Source organism: Megalops cyprinoides, chromosome 1 (assembly GCF_013368585.1).
Source record: "Megalops cyprinoides isolate fMegCyp1 chromosome 1, fMegCyp1.pri, whole genome shotgun sequence".
In the NCBI taxonomy this organism is placed as follows: domain Eukaryota; kingdom Metazoa; phylum Chordata; class Actinopteri; order Elopiformes; family Megalopidae; genus Megalops; species Megalops cyprinoides.
The window spans coordinates 65102508-65126272 of NC_050583.1; the positions used below are offsets into that span (position 1 = coordinate 65102508).

The window sequence follows — 23765 nt, forward strand, 5'->3', positions numbered from 1 at the left end:
AACTTTTGAATTGCCAATTTTATGAAGCAACATGCAATTACTCCATCTGTTTCTAGAAACAATATGTATCACGATTATAACAGAAACGGAAACATGGTGCCGCATAATTCTCATGCTATTACTGATATCTGAATAGATCCCTGCATAAATAGTATCAGTTACAGAAATGAAAGGGATTATTTTTCTCAATTTTACATGGAATGCCTGTGCAACATATGTGTTAATACAACAGTGAAGTCAGAACTGTTACTTTGTAGTCATAACTTATTTTGCACAATTTTCTTCAGTTATATTTCTTTTTGTACCTATTCGTATAAGAGCTGTCACTCTTTTGCTTATGAGTGTGAAAATAATACCAAACTTTCTGACCAGTATTTTAAGGTAATTTTTAATAAAATGTATTGAAAGACACCTTGTCTTGTTATTTTCTATGAAGATTTAAGGCTTGCAGAATAATCTTGAAAGACTAGGACAACAGGCTGGAGGAACTTGAATTTAAAAGGGCGGGGGGATAAATTAAACAACACAAGAGTAAATAATTTAAGTACACATGTGTGAAATACAACATATTCTTTTATTGTTATTGATAAATCTGTCACTCTCCCATGAGGGAAAAAGAGAATACATCATGGAAAAAAGAATAAAACTATAATAAGGTCTGTACAAGAAAATTAGCATATTTATCAAATACACGTGATCTTTAAGAACTCTCTATACAATTGTACTCTAAAAGAGCAATGACGCTACTTTACAGGCAGACTTGGCATATCCCAGAACTTTTTTTTTTGTTGTTTTTGTTTTTTTTTGTCGTATGCGATGCTCAATTCGTTTCAGTACACGCACATCGGTGTGCCGAATATGCCATGAATCTGTGTTCCGTTTATGGCTCCGCGCGTTTGGCGGGCAGACCGGACTGCGCGGCAGATGAAGTTACAGACAAACGGTCCTGCTGGTGCAGGGTCGGCCAGGGGCCCAGGTTCGGACACCCTGCGCCCTGACAGGCGGCTCCCGCTCAGCCTCATTTGGTATGCGGTGGTGGAGAGTGTAAACCGACCCGTTGGGTAAAGCTAGCGGCCTCCTCTCCGTGCACGGTCTGACGTGCTATCTGGAGAACAGAGGAGATGCGAAATGGCAGGGCCGGGTGGTAGGTACTGTGTAAATCTCATTGGGACGTGGTCTCGTGTTCCAGGAGAGGATAACGTTTGAATCTGCGCCTCACTATCTACACATAGGGATTCTTACAGAGGGCTCAAACGATCGCAGGGCATTACTGCAAAACCTAGTGAATGGCAATGGTCTAGGTGACCTGGCAGAATCATTAGGACACCGCACAGAGAACCTCCACAGCCCACAGCACTGATCAAATCTAGAACCGGAACAGCACATTTGCTGAGGGATATGATTTGGTTGTGTGATCACTGATGATAAAAAAAAAAACTGATAAAGGCTTATTCCCTTCACAGTCCGAACAACACACCCGGTCAGTGCTCTCTCCACGCTGAGGTGTTGGGATATATGGACCTCGCTGATACAATCTACAGTCCGTTCTCTGCTTGTTTTCTCCAGCATGTGCAGGACAATGCTGAGCAAAATCTGCCTCTCCTGAAAGGCAATGCAGGATGTACTAGAATACAAGCCTACGACAACCCGCCCTACCCTACGCCAGAAAAAGCCTGGCCCTTTAACAGGGCAGCAAATGTTGGTGTTAAGTAAGAGGTCATCTACGCTGAAAACCTGAAAACCCTCATGACACTGTGTCAACATCACTGCAATGTTGTGAGCCACAGCCAGGTATTTATTTATTTATTTATTTTTTTTACTGGAGGCCGTTGTGCTGTTCTTCAGTCGTCCCTGTCTTTGACCAGCAGGGGTCCCCACACTCCCCTTTGTACGGATAACATGGTAATGTACAAGAGACTACACAAGCACCACTAAGAAACACACCAAACGGATTCCATTTCACGTCACTTTATGTGTTTCCATATATACTGTATATTTATAAATAGATCTTTTTAATACTTTAAACTATACATGTTTCTGAATTTAACTTTTAATTTCTACAAATTAATAACCGATTCACCAAAACACCTCTGAAAATATTTTTTTTGTACTATGCATACAGATACATTTCTCCAATGGTTTTCTCCACCATCACAGGAGATAGAAACTTGAAGACATTTCAGTAAGAGACCACAACATTTGGTAAACAGCAAATCCCCCCATCATTCATGGTTCACTGCAAAAACTAAATGATCTGGGCAAAAAAAAAAAAGACACCCTCCTCATGTATCATCATCATTGTTTTCTGGAGGCATATAACTCATAAAACAACACATCTTCAACCATTCTGGAAACACACGTAGCATCCCATAGATTCACTTTTTGTTTTTCAAGTAATCACAGAAAAAAAAATGCTAATGCAACAATCTCTCTTCCGTGGCCCATACATGAATAATAATAATAAGCAGAAAACATGTACTGCACCCAAATATTACGTTCAGAATATTCTCTCTCTCTCTCACTCTGTCCTATTTTCACGGGGAGTTCTGTGCAGGGAGCTCTTTAAAGGATTAGTTCTGCATTCACACTGCTTAATGAATGGAGCTCTGGGCCAATTTAAGGGTGCATTTTTGTGCCTTCCTTGCACAGTGTTTGCTATTAAACTACAGTAGGCAGAAGGAGGACCCTCTTTCTTGCATTCAGATTGTACTTGTTACCAGCCATGTCAAGTGTCGATCCTTTTGGCTTATATGAGTCAAAAAAAAAAAACTATAAAATAAATACACAGCAAAAGCACAGGAAAAAAAAACTTGTATCACTGCAAACCATATCTAATGCAGTTTGTCTAAGGGCAAAATAGAAGGAATTTTGCTGACAATAAAGACGTCACAAACCAGAGCGTTTTCAGACTGGGTTACAGAAGATCAATTAAGTCATGTTCAAATTACTTCAGAATGAAGTCCCTCAAACAGTCAATGTACTTTGAGCAAAATTTTGCAAGGCTAAGTCTTTTTATTTGATTTCACAAAACTTCTATTTGTTAATATATTACAGTTTTGGCAACGTATCCCTAAAATGTTGGTCTATACACTCCATATATCAAAGAAAAATAAGTTCCAAACACCAATCGTTACAGACACAGAGTGTTATCTGTTAGAACTGTAGTCATAGCTGTAGAATTTTTATTGGTTGCTGTTAGCTATTTGCAAGTCAAATCATTGTTTCTCTGTAATTTTGGAAGTTCAGAGAAATGGTTCACTTCAATGGTACAATATAAATATGATGTAAGGCAGGCTGTTTACAAAACAACGACAAACAATGGTTTGTTCACCTTAACATATAGCAGGTGCAAAAGAATCGACAAAGGCTAACACTACAGTTCATTTATGCAAAACTATTAAAAAGCCCACTCAATTAAGTTCCATGGGGGCAGGGGGTAATTTGTGAATAGAAACATTAAAATAAGTATATCTGCAATACTCTTAACATCCAGTTTTTCTATTTTTATAAAAATAAAAGAATGGACTGAGAGGAATTTGGAAAAAGTTGTGACCACTCAAATCTACACCAAAAATAAAATTTCTATACACTATTTGTTGCAGCTTTCACCACACTAAAATGTACCACAAGTCATTAGAGGCATTCTATTGACCATGGCCCACGGTGCAAAATCACATTACACCCTCTCAAAACTATGGAGTGTAGTCAGCAATGCCTGTTTTGAACAGCAGAGCTAAGGACACAGACCATCCTCCACCACATGTATCAGTCAACTTGCTGCCATGTTAAGCCCCACACCCAAGGGACTGTCCTCTCACACCTTCCCAACCTATTAAAAAAAAGCACTCAAATGAACTCAGACTTTATTTTAAGGTTTAAGAATGGAATATACATATTGCGTTTATTTTAATTACTTTGTATTTCACATCCAATATTTTTTTTGTTAAAAATTGACACTGTTGTAAGCCCACCACCAAAAGAAAATGCTTGGTAAAACAATGTTGGTTTGCAAAGACCCTATTTTGAAGCAAAGGCACATTTTCGTTAAACGTTTAAAAGCATACAGTGAAGGCAGGCCGACTGGAGGTGGGAAGCAGGGAGAGCTCAGGGCTTCCCTGGCAGAGGCAGCGTACCTTTCACCCTCATACCTCACATCATGTCTGCTTCAAAAAAGGGGCCGTCCCACTTTGTCTAAAGATTCTCTGGAGCTATAAAAAAAAAGAAGAAGCACATCAACAGGCAACCATCTTGGGTGTTTGGGGGGGGGTTTTGGGAGACGTTCGCCTTTTCTCTTCACCTCTCTTTGTTTGCGCGGATCCCCGGCTTTTTTTTTTTTCCAGAAAGAGAGAGATCTCAAACCTCACCTGAAACCCCTCAGTGATGGATATGGGTTAGTCACTTCCTGTCTCAGCTGGATTGAGGACGCGTACGGTCACACCCAGGCCTGCCTGGATGGGGGGTGGGGAGCTGAGAGCTCCGCCCTGGAGCAGCCTCTCTCCTCACCGACTTTCTAATCTACCGTGGCCCTAGAGATTCTGTCTGGAGCCGGGGGTTAGTCTCAGGAGGTCCACCAGCAGAGCCTGCCAGGCCGACAGGGAGCCAGCGGCGAGAGAGCTGATTGGTGGGGGGTGGGTGTGGCCCCACCTCTAAGCCCCGCCTCGTCTCCGTCCCCATTGGTCGGTGGCAGCGGCGGAGACGGTGGGCCAGAGGCTAGGGGGAGGAGGATCTCTGTGTCATACAAAGACCTTGGCCAGAGCGTCGGCGCCGGCGCTGGCGATGTAGCACTTGGTTGGGTGGAACGCCACGTCGTGGATCGACTCGTCAAACTTCTTGCGATGAGCGGTGAACTCCTGGATGCAGGTTTTGCTTTCCAGGTTCCACAGGCGAATGGAGCAGTCATGACCTGAACAGACAAAAGACATTTAAAACATGCTTTCTGATGATACATTTTTAACTATTCTCCTGCTAACTATTCTGTTCTGCTTTCTCCCTTGTTCTAAGTCTTGTTTATGTGTGCCCTCTGCTGTTTATAGGAGGAACTGTAGCTAAGAATAATCATTGCTTATTTTGCTCTTTTGCTGATCTTTTGATCAGCTCTATTGCTGATCATGCTTTAACTTTCAACGGAAACCCTATGAGAGAGGTGTATACCCAAAAACGTGAATGGCTGAAAAGGGCTAGGTCAGACCTTCTGAAAATGTAACAGACATGTTGGTACTTACTACCAGACATCAGATACAATCCGTTGGGATCCACTGCTAAACTTGTCACTGCGTCTAAGTGGGCGACCATGGAATGGATCAGTTTGCCTGCAGAAACAGAGAGCAAAGGAAAAATGTGACTCACTTGCACTACGGACATACTTCAGAAATAGACAAAAACCTTTATTCCACATAGCTCTGGATTATTGTGCACCCTACAGCCTCTTATTTCTGTTTAGGCCAAAACCAGGCAAAGAGTCATGCACTGTATAGACCTCCCCTAAAACGACTGTACACAGAGCAGCCCAATCAGTGTGAAAACGAGGGGTGTTTTTAGCTATTGAAAAGATCAGGGGCTAAGTCAAGTTTGCCTGGGGCTTGTCTTTTTTTTTTTTTTTTTTTTTTTGAAGGGAGATCGGCATGAGTAGGTTGGGGAGGTTATATCTACCTTTATAATACATAAATATTATCACAACTTCGGACGCTGCAAGTCAAGTTCCGCTCTGTTACAGTCTGTCAGTTGTTTTGCTATAAACACCTCCTTTTTCAGGGCAAAAATATCCGGGGCTAGGCTTAAAATATTCGGGGCTATAGCCCGGAATGATCGGACCTAACGACGCCACTGGTGAAAACATCTAACGTGAGTTTTGTTACAATTACACCAACGCAGCCTGCCGCCCAGAAACTCGGCAGACACGTATACCCTCTGCTGGCAGCACAGAGAACAGGCCACCCCAGTACCTGTGTTGTTGTCAAAGAACTTGATGTGCCGGTCCTCCTGTGCAGTAATGGTGATGGGGAGGGTGGGGTGACTCAGCACTTTGTTGATCTGGCAAGGAACGCCTGAGAGACAGGGAGCCAAAAGAACAGCATTAGCCTCTGTGGGTCTGAAAGGGACAAGGATAAGGCAACGACACACACATACACACACAGCATTGTCTGGGTGAACGTATATACCAAAGTCTCTGGAGCTGGTTTCCTCTAAATCGATACAAAATGTCATGTCAAAGCTATAACACTGTAATGCGTCTGAGGTGTTCACTGGACACAGTGTACTGAACAAAGACCAGAGTCCAAAGAGTTAACCAATGTCGCTTGCGGAGGCCGTGACGCAGCCCCTGACCAGACAGCGCTTGGAGAACCGCTAGGAACCGCTCTTGGGAGTGACGCACCTGGCTCTCCAATGGACTCCAGGTTAAGGACCAGCTGGCGCGTCTCCATGTTGAAGAGGCCCGTCTGGCCGGTGCTGAACGACGTCACCATGTGGGCCGGCTCACTGCAGACAAGGTCCACTGAGGAGGGGATCCCCAGCTCTGGGACAGGAGAGATTGATGAGTGCAAATCCTTCACAAAGGCCCCCGATGACCCATTCCTTTACCTTGTTCATGAGTGCACCTCAACAACTACTTCCCATCTTCACAGAAATCATGAAATATAACTGCAGCACACAAACCTAAGGACACCACTCATGACACAGAACTAGTATTCAGATAAGCTGTTAAACCGATGTACTCGCTGTCTTCAAAGACCCCGTGCCATTTATCACAGAGAGTAGGGGGTGCCTGGGTGTCCTGGCTAAACTCCCAATTAAGCTCCTTCACTCTGGCAATCTAACAATCTTTCATTTTAACTAGCTAAATAATGCAGCCCCTCAGCTAGCGTGTGGTGAGAGCTCTGGTGCAAAATGGCCACCATTATGGGTGTTTGAGGTGAGTCACCCCCCTTCACTGCAATGTTGTTTGATAAACCTTGACAGATGCTGTGTAAATGTAACCTGTTAATAATAACAATAGTAGTAATATGAATGTGGCATGGCCGCAGCTGCATTCTCTGAGTGCAGTAAGCACGAGTCACCGCGACAGGCAGCCCCTTACCTTTGTTCTCGTTGAAGATGGCGAGCGCGGGGGAGGTGTCGGCTGCATTCCAGAGCCGCACGGTGCCATCAGCGGAGCAGGAGAGGAGGCGGTGGTGAGCGGCGCTGTAGACCAATCCCCAGACTGCATCTGTGTGGCCGCACAGCGCCCCCCGCAGCACAGAGGGCTCTACGACAGGGGCGAGAGATACTGCGCCATTACCCGCGAGCAGCGGCGAGCCACTGGGAGAATCCCCCCCCCCATTTCAGGGTGTGTCTGAAGTCAGACTCGGGAGCTGTGGTGCGGTCAATTAGGCACACCGTGAGATCAAAGTTGTAATCCTGTAATTCTTTGCATGCGGCTGCGGACTGAATATTTATTGGGATGGCTTCTTCTGCGGAGGGCCCCCGTTGTTGATGCTTAACCGCCACTGCCCCGCGAGACAGATAACCGGCACCAAATTTCCCAGGAAACCTCACAGTGACGAATCTGTTCCAACGTGGTGCATAATCATGTGAGCGGGCCAAACTGTGCTGCTGACTGTTTTAGCTTTTATGTGGCAAACACAGTGCTGACTACAGGGTTTAATGATTCACACTGAACCGTTTCACAACACCAGCATTACGTAACAGGCAACAGGGGGAAAAAAAAATAAACAGGCAAGGCTGGTAGACTAGCTCTATTTACATTACTATGCGCTGCTTGACTCCCAAGTCACATGATCCTGCGGGTATCTTAGAGGAGCGCGGCCTCTGCTCTCGTGCGAGGTGGGCGAAACAGCGGGACATACCGTATGAGTCGTAGGGGTCGATGTTGGGGTTGGGGGTGTTCCAGCTTTGGATGGTCCCGTCCACACCCCCGCTGAAGCACTGCTCCCCCGAGGTGCTCATGACGACGCACAGCACAGAGCCCCTGTGGAGGGACGGAGAAGAGACCACATCCCTCACATGTCTATGCGGCACCAGGTGACATCATCTAACAGGGTTCCCTTCAAGGTGAAGTTCCTTGCTTTCCCAAAGCATCAGTTTAGAGTTTGGGGCTGTTGGTACAGAACTTACCGGTGTGCCCTGAAGGTGTAGATGGGCTCCACGTCTAGAGCGGCACTCCTGGGAAAAGAAGATGACGACTGTCAGAAGGAGCTTGGAATAGATGCATGAAACCTGCTGTTGTCATTTCCTGTGTCTGAATTCAACTTTTTAGGGAGATTTTGGGCTGAATTTCAAACTAGAATACAAAGATACACACTTCAAAGTCTGAAACAAGGTTTCCACACAAAGTGCTCAACAGGAACCTTGCTTGACGAGTGGCCACATATTTACCCTTCAATCACTCACTATGTGACCTTACTATTATCACTACTATATTGTACTTAATCTCGAGCCTGAGATTCATTTTTAGTCTTCTGTATGAAGGCAACATGCGTCTCAATATTAAACACATAGATGTAATCAGATGCACCAAGCACACACCTAGTATGAGATCCTAAGGAAGGTCTCCTGTGTGTGGCCTTAGAGCAGGCAGTGGCAGAGGAGCTGGCCGGTGGCGCTTACTTTTTGGCTGGGGCGGTCTTCTGTAGGTTCCACATCTTCAGCGTGTGGTCCTCGGACGCCGTGACGAGCACGGGCTCCACCGGGTGGAAGGCCAGGCCGCGGATGGCATCGAAGTGGCTCCGCAACGTGAACTTGGGGTTCCAGGTCTTCCTCAGTGCATCTTTGTTATTGGTGATCTGCAGACGACAACGAATGGGCAGGGCGAAGGAGTCGGTGACATTCTCAACTGACCCAATTTAACTGCTCTATCAAAGGAAGGAAACCTATTACATTGCATTTTAGTATGTGCTATTGTGTAATAGCATCATGTTAAGTATTCAATATCGTCCTTCAGAAAGAAAGATTGTAATACTGCTACGTTGTGCAGGAGGTTCATCACGTTGAAACCAAGATAAAAATAAGCGGTTTGCTTCAGATTAGTGCATCTCAGTTACCCAGCTCACAGAACAAAAGACCAGCTCACTACCTGGATCATGTTATCATTTGAAGCTCGATTGACTTTGAGGCAGTGCAAAAAAAAAGAGAAATAAATAATAAGGAAGGACAAAATGTAGTGTAGTGATTACAAAAGCAGGTCAAACATTGACATTTACCGAGCCAGGGTTGCTCTGGCCATATGATTGGATATGAGACAGTTAATTGATTTCCGCATGTTGTTTACTATGCCTGTGTGTGCTTAAAAGCCGCACGCGATTTATTCTGCTCACACAGGGAACCTGTCTCCGCCTGCGCTGGGTTTACTGCAGCTGAGGGAGAAGGAAGTTGTTTGCGTTTTCTTCATCTCTCCAGCACGTGGTATTCAATAGAGAAGCCCAATTTGACAAAAATAATAAAAAAAAAAAAAAAAAAAACATCAAATGAAGGCTCTTCCCAGTGAGCATCTACAGTGGCCAACAGGGCTGAAAGCTGGCAAGCAGGCAGGCAGGCCCTGGCCTTGAGAGGTGCCCAGTTGAAGGCCACTGTGTCTAAAAGCTGTGCTGCTAATTGCCACTTCATTAGGAATGCATTCTGGCTGTGCCAAGTAATTAAGGTGTGATATTTAATCTGCATACTGCCACAGATGTCCCCACGAGACAGCATCCTAACCAATTCATCTCTCCTTTCCTTGATTAAAAAAAAAAAAAATTCTGCTAACCCTTTTAATCATTCAGTCTGAGCTGAAAAACAAATATTTACTGGGAAACAAAGCCGAAATGTTGCTTTTGAAGGAACTGGCACTAACACAGAAGGACCTTTTCCCGTCTGAAATTCTGTTGCATGTATTAATCACAGAGAGCCGAATGTAACCCTTCAGAGTGAGTTTCATGTGTGACTTCATGTGAAGTTATGTAGGTTACACCAGACAAACATGAAGGGTTTAGAGAAAGGAGTGTTCAGATTATTCTTGTCATGTCACCATGAAAACAGAAAAACTGCAAGGTACATTCAGCAAAACAGTCCTCACCTCCCCCTCAAGTATGAGATAAAACAGACTTCACATACAAATACACAAATGGACAGAAGATGAACATTTGACTGTTTTCAACATACTAAATGAATTGGGTACTAAAACGCTGAAAACCTTTTACTGTGGCTCTTTGACAGTGACACTGTTACTCCAAGTAAGGTTAGCCACACCTGCTCTACAGCAACCAAATAAGAAACTAAATACTAGCGATAAAGCTAGCGGGAAAGCAAAAAATAATTCGATGGAAACAGATATTTCTTCTACCCGAACTTGCTCGTTATTATTAGGGAAAAAAAGCCATGACTGACATGTCTGTGCGTCAGCCATTATGTTTCTTCAGATCGATTCATATCATTGTGGATGGCCACAAGATAAAAATGCCCATTCTGTTTGAAACATAGGACTTTGATTTCAACAACTAGTCGTTTCATTTACTACACATTATTGAGAAGTGATCACTACATTCTGTAGTCTCCCCCACCGAGTCAGGTGCGGGAGCTAGCGAGACAAAAGCCTGGTGTGGCAGCAGGGTTTCTTTCAAACCCCCGCAACCTATACATCAAAACTAAGCTTAGAACCTGTATTTTAGATCTTTTAGCTGTATGTGTTAAATTCCTCCATTTATAAAACCCAGTCGAAAAATTGAAAAAAAAACGACGAAAAATACAACATTTACCCGATTTAACGTGACTTTGGTATAAACCACACCCACTTCTGGTCTACTATCCGAATACAGATACAGAGACAGATAATTTTGTTGGTTGAACAGATACAGTTACAGATAATGACGTCTCTGTACACCTCTACTACATACTCAGCTGTAAAGATGGAACCCTGACATTTCCATTTCCTTAACACTCGAGCTCCAACATCTTCAATGTCAACAGATACCACTATTCCTCTGCTTAACAAGGAAAGCAGAGTAGGGCTCCTTGATTCAGTCTCAGGCGACGGCCTCGCCTCTGCAGCCCTGGTACTCACATCGTAGGTCAGGTTGTCTGCCTCGTTGGCCACCGTCAGGCCCGCCAGCTCCCCAAGGCCCAGCTCATTCTCCATGGCCTCGTCGGTACCCATGATGAAGGACTTTCCTGACGTAGGGGGGAATGTCATTGCCTCCACTGGAAGAAATCAGAAGGGGCAACATTTGGCATGTGGGTCTGCAGCGATTAGCCTTGCTGCAGTGATTAGCCTGTGTTGCCACAGTGATTAGCCTGTAGTGTGGTCTCCATGATTACCAATCATGCTGAGAACCACTTGGAGGCCCTGAAGCCCCACAGACAGAGAGACCAGGCCAACTCAACCGGAACCAACAAAGGAGCCAGAGACACGGATTAGGCAGCAGACTGACTTAAAGTGCACGAGTGGAGGGTTAAAATGCTAAGGTCTGTATTGCGCCTCCGCCTCGATGCTCAGGGGCAATACCTTCGTCAGTCCGACTGGCCTCGTGCTCGTTTAGCCGGGCCGCACTGGGCCGCGCGGGGGGCGTGACCGACGGCTGCATGGGCGGCAGGTCCTCTGCATCCCTCAGGTTGGCCAGCATGTCCTGCAGCTTCGACCTGTTGGGTCCTGGACATCAGAGGGGGGGTGGTGAGGGTGGGCAGGGGTGGAGTGAAAGCATATTAACACACAGGAAACGGGAGAATCGTCTCCAAAACACACACACACACACACACAAAAAAACAAACTGAGGTACAAAAGGCACTGAGAAAATAAAGAACAGGGAGAGAAAAGAGCATGAGTACATGAGACAAAGAGTAGCACACTGAGAAAAGCGGGTATTTGTGTTGGCTACTGCAGCACCCTTTCAAGACTGGCATGGAACTCAAGAGCAAGCGACAGAAGGAACCCATAGTAAGGAATGAGCATGAAGGTTGAGCTGAATTCCCTCCCCCCATACGAGGATCTGAGAGGGGGTGTCCCCTGGGACAGGGCGCCAGGCATGGCAGGTCACCGGTGCCACTGCCTGGGAAGGGGAACGGACCGGTCGCCCCCCACCCTGTCACCCTGATAGACCACCGCCCCCTCAGAGCAATGACTCACCTCACAACACAAAAGAAAGGACAGAGAAAATAATTTAATATAATAATACAACTGAAAAAAAGAGGATTAAGGCATAAATACATGAGCATGGAAATAATGAGAAATGGATAAGAAGTAAAAACTGCCCAAACAAAAAGGGGGTGAACAATTAGCATACAAGCACAACAGGGGGATTAGACACCACAGACTCAGCTTTCATTGGTCAAGGAAACAGTGGATGCTGGGAAACAGATGTGTGTTCTGTTAAATGCATTGGGGATCTACAGTGCTGGCCAAAAGTATTGGCACCCCTGCAATTCTGTCAGATAATGCTCAATTTCTCCCAGAAAATGATTGCAATTACAAATGTTTTGGTAGTAATATCTTCATTTATTTTGCTTGCAATAAAAAAACACAAGAGAAAGAAAAAAAAGTCAAATCAATTATCATTTTACACAAAACTCCAAAAATGGACCGGACAAAAGTATTGGCACCCTCAGCCTAATACTTGGTAGCACAACCTTTGGACAAAATAACTGCGAACAACCGCTTCCGGTATCCATCAATGAGTTTCTTACAATGCTCTGCTGGAATTTTAGACCATTCTTCTTTGGCAAACTGCTCCAGCTCCCTGAGATTTGAAGGGTGCCTTCTCCAAACTGCCATTTTCAGATCTCTCCACAAGTGTTCTATGGGATTCAGGTCTGGACTCATTGCTGGCCACTTTAGAAGTCTCCAGTGCTTTCCCTCAAACCATTTTCTAGTGCTTTTTGAAGTGTGCTTTGGGTCATTGTCCTGCTGGAAGACCCATGACCTCTGAGGGAGACCCAGCTTTCTCACACTGGGCCCTACATTACGCTGCAAAATTTGTTGGTAGTCTTCAGACTTCATAATGCCATGCACACGGTCAAGCAGTCCAGTGCCAGAGGCAGCAAAGCAACCCCAAAACATCAGGGAACCTCCGCCATGTTTGACTGTGGGGACCGTGTTCTTTTCTTTGAAGGCCTCGTTTTTTTTCCTGTAAACTCTATGTTGATGCCTTTTCCCAAAAAGCTCTACTTTTGTCTCATCTGACCAGAGAACATTCTTCCAAAATGTTTTTGGCTTTCTCAGGTAAGTTTTAGCAAACTCCAGCCTGGCTTTTTTATGTCTCTGGGTCAGAAGTGGAGTCTTCCTGGGTATCCTACCATAGAGTCCCTTTTCATTCAGACACCGACGGATAGTACGGGTTGACACTGTTGTACCCTCGGACTGCAGGACAGCTTGAACTTGTCTGGATGTTAGTCGAGGTTCTTTATCCACCATCCGCACAATCTTTCGTTGAAATCTCTCGTCAATTTTTCTTTTCCGTCCACATCTAGGGAGGTTAGCCACAGTGCCATGGGCTTTAAACCTATTGATGACACTGCGCACGGTAGACACAGGAACATTCAGGTCTTTGGAGATGGACTTGTAGCCTTGAGATTGCCCATGCTTCCTCACAATTTTGCTTCTCAAGTCCTCAGACAGTTCTTTGGTCTTCTTTCTTTTCTCCATACTCAATGTGGTACACACAAGGACACAGGACAGAGGTTGAGTCAACTTTAATCCATTTTAACTGGCTGCAAGTGTGATTTAGTGATTGCCACCACCTGTTATGTGTCACAGGTAAGTAACAGGTGCTGTTAATTACACAAATTAGAGAAGCATCACATGATTTTTCAAAGGGTGCCAATACTTTTGTCCGGCCCATTTTTGGAGTTTTGTGTAAATTGATACTTGATTTGACTTTTTTTTCTTTCTCTTTTGTGTTTTTTTATTGCAAGCAAAATAAATGAAGATATTACTACCAAAACATTTGTAATTGCAATCATTTTCTGGGAGAAATTGAGCATTATCTGACAGAATTGCAGGGGTGCCAATACTTTTGGCCAGCACTGTATAATAATGTCTGAACAGTGTATTGGTGGAGCGTGGGAGTAATGTTAATAGTATTCGACCATTAACTTATCATAATCTGAAGAAGGCAGACCACCTATGGGCTGTCTTGTCAGTACACGCCTGAATGTACTGGTGCGTGCTTGATTGACATGTAATTCTTGGCAGACAGCTTCAGAACACATCTTGTGGAATCTGCTGGCTAAATTGATGTGGAGGCTGATGCGCTCCCGTGCGTGCGTCAGTGGATAAATGATGTCTTGACGTGATTATCCAACACCGAATGCGAAACCAAAGCAGAAACAGGGCAGGGGAGGTGACACTGCCAGAGAGGCGGCAGGTGCTGTGGCTGGTTATCCCCGGCGCTGAGGGCTTCCACACAGTGAGCAAACGAGGTGAAAAGCAGACGGGGTCCACGATAAACAAGGGGGGGAAAAAAAAAAAAACAAGACAAAGGCAGGAACTGAGGAGGGAGAGATGGACTGGCGACAAACGCAATTCGTCTTTGTGAAACGTGGAAAAAAAAAAGACACACACACACACACACGAGAAGGTACGTAGGTAGTGTAAACGAAGCCGAGGAGAGTGAGAGGTATCAGAAGGAACGGCGGAAGAAGAGATGGGAAGGAGGGAGAGAATGCTTGTTGTGACTGATTATTCTTTTTTTTTTTTTTTTTTTTTGACTCATTAAGCCTGTTAGAGGAAAGGGAGGCGGCGCCGCCCTAGTGGACTTACTCTTCACCCCCTTTTTCCCCTTGCGTTCCTTTCTGTACTGTTCCTTGAGTTTGGTTATCAAGCCCTGGTCCACGTCCCAGGCCTCAGACATGGGACACTGATCTTCCTTCTCTAAACAGGGGAGACAAACCAAGAGGCCGTTCAGTCTGCGAGGCTCCGCTAAGTTGAGCCGGAGAACATTTTGCTCAGTAACCGAAGGAAGAGAAAAGAAACAAAATGAAAAATGCCTCTGTTTTTTTTTCTTTTCGATCCTGCATGTGCCTGAGTACAGAGCATGCCAGGGGGTTCACGTGAGGAGGAGGGATCACCGCAGAGGCGCGTTTTCGAAAAGGCCAATGGCGGCGCCGTAGAGCAGACTGTCCGTTTCCCAAGCTCAGGCCCCTGGTCAGGGCTTGAGGCCACACTAAGCCATAGGGACAATGCCAACACGTACAGTCAGGAAGAAAATTGACAGAATTCTCTTCAGATGTCAACAGAGGGATGGAACAAAAGGTTGTGGCGCCGGTCTACGCACAACAACGGCACAAAACACACAACCGCAGGCAAACGAACGGGAGGGAAAAAAGAACATCAACTCAAAACGAAATCACTCAAAATTCGATTTCACAAAAAAGGAGCGCGCTGCACATCAAAGATTTAATTGAATTTGGTGACTTTGCAGCAATTCTGAAAATAAAGCGTGAAAGCATTAATTGAAAAAGCTAGGCACAACCCAAAAAGCCATAAAAGGAAAAAAGAACGTTAAAATGACCATCATGCCTTTGAAGCACAATTCCCCTTGCCTCCCTTTGTAGAAGCTACAGTAAAATAACACTGCTACACAGCTGATGATTGTAATGGTGAATAAGACAACAAGGCAAAAAAAACGATTGTGAAAGAAAACCATTTAAACATCTACTGTGACCTGAATCTGTCATTTTTCTACTTCTACTCTCTGTGTCTACAGTTGCATTTCATAGGAACTCTGAACACTTCCAAGTGTAAGTACCAAGGGCAGGCAAATAAAGCCTTGGTCCTTACACTGTCAGTCTATGAATACCAGGTGTGCAAGTCAGGCACACCACTATAAACCCTGACCATGGGGCTTTGCAATAACTTTCCACAAGCTGTGAAGCAATGAAACAAAGGCAGGGACAATGTTGACAAGGGGGGGGGTCTGAACACATTTGGCACTGTAACTTATTTCCTGTGAGCTCCCTACTAATGGCAAAGGGCATGGCTTAACGTCCCTCATATGTTCCCCCTATATATTCTGCCACTCCTCTATCTTGTGAAGTGTCTCCTTGAAGTTTCTGGAATCTCCAAGCCACATTCGGTATTTACTTATTCACTTCCTTTTACCTTCCTCATTTTAACTGCTGTTTGTGTCTTGTCTGTTTCTTCACTTTCAGTCCTGCATGTTTACTTGTCTGTTTTTGGAGTTCCACTGTAACTAATCCACTGCCTGATGTGACATAACCAGATAACTGAGAGTAAAACACTATCAATAATATTAATAGCAACCACTTCAGTTTTGGGACAGGTATGAGGACTGTGCAGTTTTGGATATTTTAAAGAGATGATGGAGCGACCAAAGCCTCCTCATTTTGCTAATTTTATTGGAAACGCCTGTAATGTGGTTGCCGACAAACAACATGAAAAAAATGGGCTCTCTTAAGAAACAAAAAGGTCACTAGATCACTTTGCTTCCTTAACATTAATTATTAAATTGCCTGATTACTCAGTGCGCATGAATTTCATCTTTCTGCTGTGTATTCAGGGATTTGAAGAGATAATGTTTTAAAAAAAATGTGATAAAAACAAGTACAAAGATCACAAAGGCATTTCCAAAGCCTCTTCCCTGCTCATTAGTAACAGCTAATTAATGGACAAACTCTACAACTGGACAAACTGTACTTCAAGGCTTGGCAACCAGCTTGCAAACCACAATGTTAAAGAGCGTGTTCTGAAAGATGATGGGAAAGAAGCATCTTGGGGTCTGTCCCAAACTGCATGCTTTCCTATGACCTCAGATCAGTAATAGTCACATGATACCCAGCGAACACTTTGTGTGGCGTGCTGATCACTGATCTGAGATCACAGACGAGCAGGGTAGTGCCTGAGCATACGGTGTAGCCTTGTAGTAATCAGCTGCCTAGGGAACCACTGACCATCCCCTACCTGCCGCACACAAAATCAAAATTAGTAATGAACAGCTGCAGTTCATGGTCAGTTACAATTCCCTGTCACTCCTTGGTGTATGGGTGGATACCCACCTGTATGGAAATTAAAGAATGAGTGCTAAGAAACTGAGACTGAGAAAATATTGTATAAATACGTAATTGACGTAATACAGAAAAACGGTAGTAGGAATGCTGAAAAATATCATTAGTCTGTCACTTTGATACTGGAGCCTTCACATGAATATCAACAGGGTTTCAGGGAGGACTGGGAAAAAAGGCATTGAGTTTCAATTAAATTCATGCGCAACTGTGCAACTGGGCGAGTCAGAGACTGAAATTAAGGGAAAGGGGATAAAAAAAGCATCTTAAGCATCTGTGACCTTCACCTTTGACCTTGTTACATAAAGATCAATCGAGTTCTGGAGAGCTGTAAGGAAAATATCTGAGTTGAGTTTCACCAAATCCACACATAGGTAGCCAAGTTAGAGATGGCAACATGAACACATAATAGCTGCTTTGTGACATTATACTTTGACACTGTGATCTGATAATGCTGACAACATTTGTGTTACATTACTCCAAAACCCGTTCCTAACTGTAAAAGGGAGACAAGAAATCTAGTAGAAAGGTGACATAATTGTTATCAAACTCAACTAAAAATAATTTCCGTGATACCGTCCATATAAATGAGGCGATGTGCTGACTTTGTCTCCTGTTGCCCGGCTGCAGTGAAACACTGAACATGTCAGAAAGTCTTTATTTAACTGCAGAGCGATAAACGATAATGAGCCTGTTACTAAGAAACGGAGTTTGGGCTTCTGTGTTTGCGTGAAGGGGAACCAGGTCACAGGCAGGGCTATTGTGCGCAGAGTATTCTGCTATAGAAATGATGGAACTGCTCGACTGGGCCAGCTGCTGATGGTGTCAGCATGAGAGCCTTTTCACCAGGGAAATGTGCTGTAGGTTTGTGTGATTACTCCTCCTCTTTGATAACAATAAACAGGGATTCAAGTGCACATGCCTCAGGATAAGCCTGACTCCTCAGAAAAAGTAGAGATGAAATTCTACAGTTATACAGGATAAATGTGCTCTTTGCCTCAATAGCATACTCGGAGTAAGAGATGGAGGGCAAGAAAGCATTGAATTCTGAATTTACAGCATATAATGTTTACAGTTTGCTTTCAATGTTAGCTAAAATAAACTTCACATTACTGTAATTCATGTCACTAATCACCGGCAACAAAGGAAAGACCCAAGTTAAGGACAGATAAATATCCTGTCAGTGGAGCAGAGCTGTATTCTGCATGTGGCCCCTGTCCCCCGGTCCCTGTCTCACCCCAGTCCGTGCCGTCCCCTGCGCTCCTGGACTCTGGCGAGCCGTCCATCTCGTCAGGGCTGACCAAGAAGTCAAAACCCTTCAGGGCCTCTTCTGTGTCCGGGTCGTCACTGACGTCCGAGGTGGACGAGGGTGAGGACGAGCCCTTCTTCCTCATCATCTACGAGAGAGAGAGAGAGAGACAGGGTTGAGAAGCACCGCCCCTCCGTTTCACTACACCGGCTGACTGCCATGTGTTCTGCCCCAGCAGTCACGAATGAAGCTCCGTGGGATCTGTAACATTATATACGCGTGTCGTGTGTGTGTGCGTGTTTTCAGCACATGTATAATGACTCCAAGATGGGCTCCTCATGGTGCGCATAAGAGATGCGTCATTCAATGATGGATCACTGGGGCTAGACTACAGCAGAGAGGCAGAAACAGAGGCCGTCAGACAGAAGCATTTCGCACGAGAAGACAGGACTGCGTGTGAAAGGACACGTGGTGCCGGCCCCCCGTCCCACCGCCCCGGCTCACCGTCGAGGGCTCGATGATCGTCTTGTCCTTCCCTTCGCTGTCCTCGTCCTCGTCCTCGTCGCTGAACTCCGCAGCAGCGCTTTCGATGAACTTGAAGGCCTCCAGCACGGAGGCCGAGTCGGTCAGGTCAGGCTTCCTGAGCGCACACCGGGAGGGAGAGAGAGAGAGAGAGAGCGCCGGGAGTGATGATCCAAGCTCAGTCCTTCACACTGTGGCTACAAGCACTTGTCTGGCTCCAAACCAGCGTAACCGTGACGCCACTGCACCGACACCTAAAGCCAAATTTTAATTTTCCCTCAACAGCAGAGCCACTAATGTACTGTAAACAAACTCGCCCAGGAGGCTTGTCTGACACACAACTGAAGTGCTTCTGTACAGTTGATGATTAGCTTATGTTCTGTTGTGACGGAAGTCGCTCTGGATAAGAGCGTCTGCTAAATGCATGTAATGTAATGTAATGTAATGCAATGTAATGAAAGTATAAGGCAAAGATGAGCACAGCAGAGCACTGAGCACAGTTTTCTAGAAAGCTCAGCACAGGTTTTTGGGATGGAGGGAAGGGGTTATTGAAAAGGAGGAAATGAAAGGGATCTGCACTGTGGGTTAACCAGCAGAGATGCCTGCTCCCAGAGCTGAACAGTCAGAGGAAGGAACAATAAAACTGCCAGGAAGCAGCACTCCACGTCTGCAGAAGGAGCAATTAGAACACTCCCAGACATTGGCTGCACCCTATTAAGACATTATTATCCATTAGCATATTTGACGATACTCAGTTCATTAAGCAAGCCCCGTTAATGGGACTTAATAAGAGCTTGTGAGGCAGCGTGCGTACATGTAAAAGGGTTTTTTTTTTTTCTTACTTTTCCAGAGTTTTATTTTCTGTTGTTAATACAAGAACTTTCTTCCTACACAGGCAGTGTCACCCTGTCGAAATGCTTCAATTACAACACTACACAAAGGCAGACTTCAGCTGAGAAATTTAAGCGCAATTTAAGCTTGAACCAGCAGTTCAGAGATCGTGGGGTAAAGGCCAAACAGAGATTGCAGTCAAGAGCTGGCATTCACTTGGTAATGACTCACGTGGCCTGCCACTGCCTTGGTTCGCCATTACGACCAAGTGCGCATTACCATTCCACTATAAGCACTATCAGGGGTGCGCTGAGATGTCCATACAATTAGACCAGTGAAAAACAGCTGCTGTCCAACCCCACACAAACCGACGCTGGTTTAGGTCTGAGAGCGCTCTACACGCATCTCTGCAGTCACCAATCATCAATGTGTTAAATAGGATGGAGTTCTCCACTGCTGAAGGTCAAACCTCCCTTGATTAGAAGGGATGTTTGTTATTAGACATTTACAGTTCGGAATCCATGTCCAGCTGCACTGCGGGAAAGGGCAATGGATTGTGGCGATGGATGTTGCATTGTGGCTGACTGAGTGGTGCACTGCGGATAACGGGCGGTGCTGTTTACCCGATCATGACGCTGCCCTTTAGGGAGGGCTCTGTGCCGTTGACCATGGGCTCCGGGTTCTTGTCCGCAGGCCTCTCCCCTGTGTCCCCAGCCAGGCCCAACAGAGCCTTCACCCGCTGGGACTTCACATCCAGTATGGTATCTGTGTAGCCCACCTCCTGGAGGTACCTGGGTGGGGGCAAAAGAGAAGCTGTTAGGCAGACATAAATGTATAAACATAAATATATGTATAGACATAAATATATGTACTCCGCACCCCTTCTAAATGGACTGACCGCCCTTTGACACCCTGCTGTGTCACTGTCATCGGCTTCCTAAACAAATGAGCAGTATGAAGCTTATACAATACCTAGTGTTCAACACTAACTGTGAAGACCTTAACGCGCACTTGTTACACAGGCGGATTGGCTAAAGGTGCCTGTAACACCGGGCAGCACTGAGAGCACCATGACTGCACAATGAGAAACTCTGTGTCTTATTAAATATGAGATGGAGGTCAGTGGAGAGACAGAAGACAAATGTGTTTGACAAGGCTGTCAGGTGCTGCAGGCGGATCAGTTCAGATTAATGTCAGTGAGGAGGAGGCCAGTGAACCTGGCAGTGTGAAAACAGAACCTTGCTCATTTTTAGATTTGAATTATATATCAAGTACCATCCATTTATTCACCAAATCCCGAAACATTGTTCTGGCCACTTATCCACATATTGGGGTGGTCCTACGGTTCAAATCTTTCTCCCGACCTTGACACATTTTATGTTCACTTGTGAGTCCGAAATGAAAACTCTCCACTCGGCCTGACATTGCCTGACTTCTTCCAACTCTGAAGTGTTCCTTCAAATTGAACAATAAAATTCAAAACCCTGTTCGGCCTTCCTCATTAAAAACAGGGACCATTTCTCTCTGCTACAACCGTTTAAGTGGACCTCCATGAGAATGAGTTTCATCTGTTCGAACATTTCCACTTTGCACTTCCTAACGCTGATGCCGTTGAAACTGCTGGCCGGTATGTGTTGCTGCTTAGCAGAGTCCAGCGAGCCACACAGTGGTGATAGCGCCATAAGGTAAAGCGCTCATTATGATTTAGTTTATATTCCTATGAACGTAGCCAAGGCACGGAGTCACCACTGTGTTGTCTTAAGTATTTGGCACATTTACAGGCTAATTAGTACTGGAAAGATCTAGCTGCGCTACTTTAACTTCTGCTGTGTGTAATCACAACAGAACAAATGTGTTCTTAAGATAAGCAATGTTTGGTTAAGGGACCCTTAAATTATTAAACTTGTATTTGAAATTAATTTACAAGTATGATTTCTTGGCACACTTTTCCCAAACGTATAGGTTAGTGACAGTGATAACAGCGCATGTCCACCTCTCCAAGAACCAACCCTCCTAATCCCCCACCTCCACCATGTTCCAGGTTACAGTGTCAATGTCAGTTATTTCAGTGATGGGGTTTCAGTGTGGAATTTCAGTGCCGGCCTGGAGCTACCAAGGAGTGTGGCGTATTATGTTCAGAAAACTCCATGCACAAGAGAACACAGCTGACTAATGTTATGACAGATGACTGCCTGCGACTGGACCCTTTGCCACAATCCACAGGTCACAGAGAAACTCATTTTGAGCATCAAAATCTATTCTCACACACTGAGGGCAGGCACTCTGTCAATGTGTGAAGCACTGCCCAGGAAACGGTTTTTGTCAGACGCCTAATTGCATACTATAATTAACAATACAAGGAGGAGGTTCACAGAAATAGGAGCTGGTAGTCAAGTTGCTGTAGAGAAATATAAAATTATTCTCTTTTTTTGGTACACTGAAGAAGACCTCTGGAAGGTTTAATGTGTGTTCCTTTAAAAACAAACCAATGATAAGGCAGTGCTTGCAGTTTTTCTGTTGGTCGACTGAGGACACAATGGCCATTTCTTCTTCTCATTTAAATGGGCAGTACTGGACGAGATTCAGAATCTGACCATGGTTGTGTTGTTTGGGCTGAATGCACAAAATCATCATAGCCTCACAGCCATAAAAAAACACTCGTCCACAAGATAACAATGACAACAACTTCAGAAGAAGGGCAAAAATTCTGAATAGTGAAACTGTTCAAATGTTTGAAATATTATAATATTAACATCATAATCAGATAGGCCATATTACTGAAACAATACATATGGAAGATGTTTATTTTTTTAACTTTTAGTTTTGCCTCCAAAAAGGAGCTAGATTCCAGTACTTTTCAACAGTGTTTTAATAATTAACAGTTAAAGTGTGCAGTATATGTGAATGAATTCATGGAGTACTGGTGAGAAAGCCGGTACATGAAAAGAAGTAATCCCACCAAAGTTAGCAAGGATACAAGTTATTTCCAGGTAATTAATCTACACAGATCAACACATCATCCCCAAAAACTCCACCAACCAAACAAACTTCCCAACACATATTCTCTACAGTGATGTCATTATCGTACTGTAGAACAACCACTGTAAAAAAAAAAAAACAGGTCATTGAACTGGTACTATTATCTCAGCATAAAACAGACACCAAGAGGCTAGAATATCTCAGATATCTCATTATGAGAATGTAGCCTTAATTCACAATAAGAAACTCCTGGTACATCTGAATCCTTAAGCAAAATCCATGACATACCTTGCTATAGTGTTACGGAAATTGCTACAGCAGTTGGGTGTCCTGCAAGATTTGCCTTGGGGTGGTGTGGTCCGTGTGGTTCTGTGCTAGAGCGCTTGATAAAATATCATCTTGTACCAGCTTTAATGCAAAAAAAAAAAAAAAGAAAGAAAAAAAGAATAGGTTCCCGTCTCTTGCTGTACCAGCCTCTCCGGTCACAGAGGGGCTGAATGCTCCAGTACAATCCTCCATTCATTGCCTCCCCTGTCTTCAGCACGGCTCTGCTCTACAGACACACACACACACACACACACACACACACACACACAGTCTATTCTCCCTGAGGGGGAAAAAAATGCCACATTCACATTCTGTATTCAGGGATGTCAGCTGGGAGTAATGCCATTTAGCTCTTCATTTTTGTGCTTGCAAGATCCCTACCACAAGGCTTACATATGCAAGTAACGAGAACTAGCCTACTACCTCTATGACAACATACACAAGTAGCTGACCAGTGCCTTCATCCACTGTACTGTGTTAAATAAGTTAAGTGAAGTCTGCAAGGTGATACTGTGTGCCAAGTGAGAGTTCCACAGTTGGGTGCCTAACTAGCGGAGCAGCGCAGACATTCGAAACACCTCAAAAGAACGCTAATATATGCATCTCTCATTCTACCACATCCATATTCATAATTCACAAGTGAAGAGTTAGGAAGAATTCCTGCTCGTTACGATGAAAGAGGCCTCATATCCTTCATTGAATTTGTCAGACATTTCCATCCCCGACTCTTTTCCCCCCACAGGCTCTTGTCTTGCGAGAAGCTGGAATGATTCTGGGCGCTGTGGGAGCCACTGGAGTGTGCATTCACCCATTCAGACTCGGCTCTAATAACGGGGGGAAACACCTAGCAGACACTCGCCTCGAGTCAGCTAGA

At 44.7% G+C, this 23765-nt stretch overlaps 1 protein-coding gene across 2 annotated transcripts in view; it reads right to left on the reverse strand.

Annotated features, from left to right (window-relative positions):
- Positions 1–1952: 1952 nt before the first annotated feature.
- Positions 1953–23765, reverse strand: part of strn (striatin, calmodulin binding protein) — a 65927-nt gene continuing 44114 nt past the window's right edge. The window contains exons 5-18 of one of the 2 annotated variants that reach the window (XM_036522478.1): positions 20209–20376; positions 18737–18872; positions 18221–18380; positions 14723–14833; positions 11474–11617; positions 11033–11169; positions 8605–8780; positions 8113–8160; positions 7845–7966; positions 7076–7243; positions 6374–6514; positions 5943–6044; positions 5223–5309; positions 1953–4903 (exon numbers count right to left, since the gene is read on the reverse strand). In XM_036522478.1, the coding sequence (XP_036378371.1) occupies positions 4734–4903; positions 5223–5309; positions 5943–6044; positions 6374–6514; positions 7076–7243; positions 7845–7966; positions 8113–8160; positions 8605–8780; positions 11033–11169; positions 11474–11617; positions 14723–14833; positions 18221–18380; positions 18737–18872; positions 20209–20376 (1870 nt within the window). In that variant the 3' untranslated portion in view covers positions 1953–4733. The remainder of the gene's footprint in view (positions 4904–5222; positions 5310–5942; positions 6045–6373; positions 6515–7075; positions 7244–7844; positions 7967–8112; positions 8161–8604; positions 8781–11032; positions 11170–11473; positions 11618–14722; positions 14834–18220; positions 18381–18736; positions 18873–20208; positions 20377–23765) is intronic. The other variant, XM_036522489.1, reaches the window with a different exon arrangement.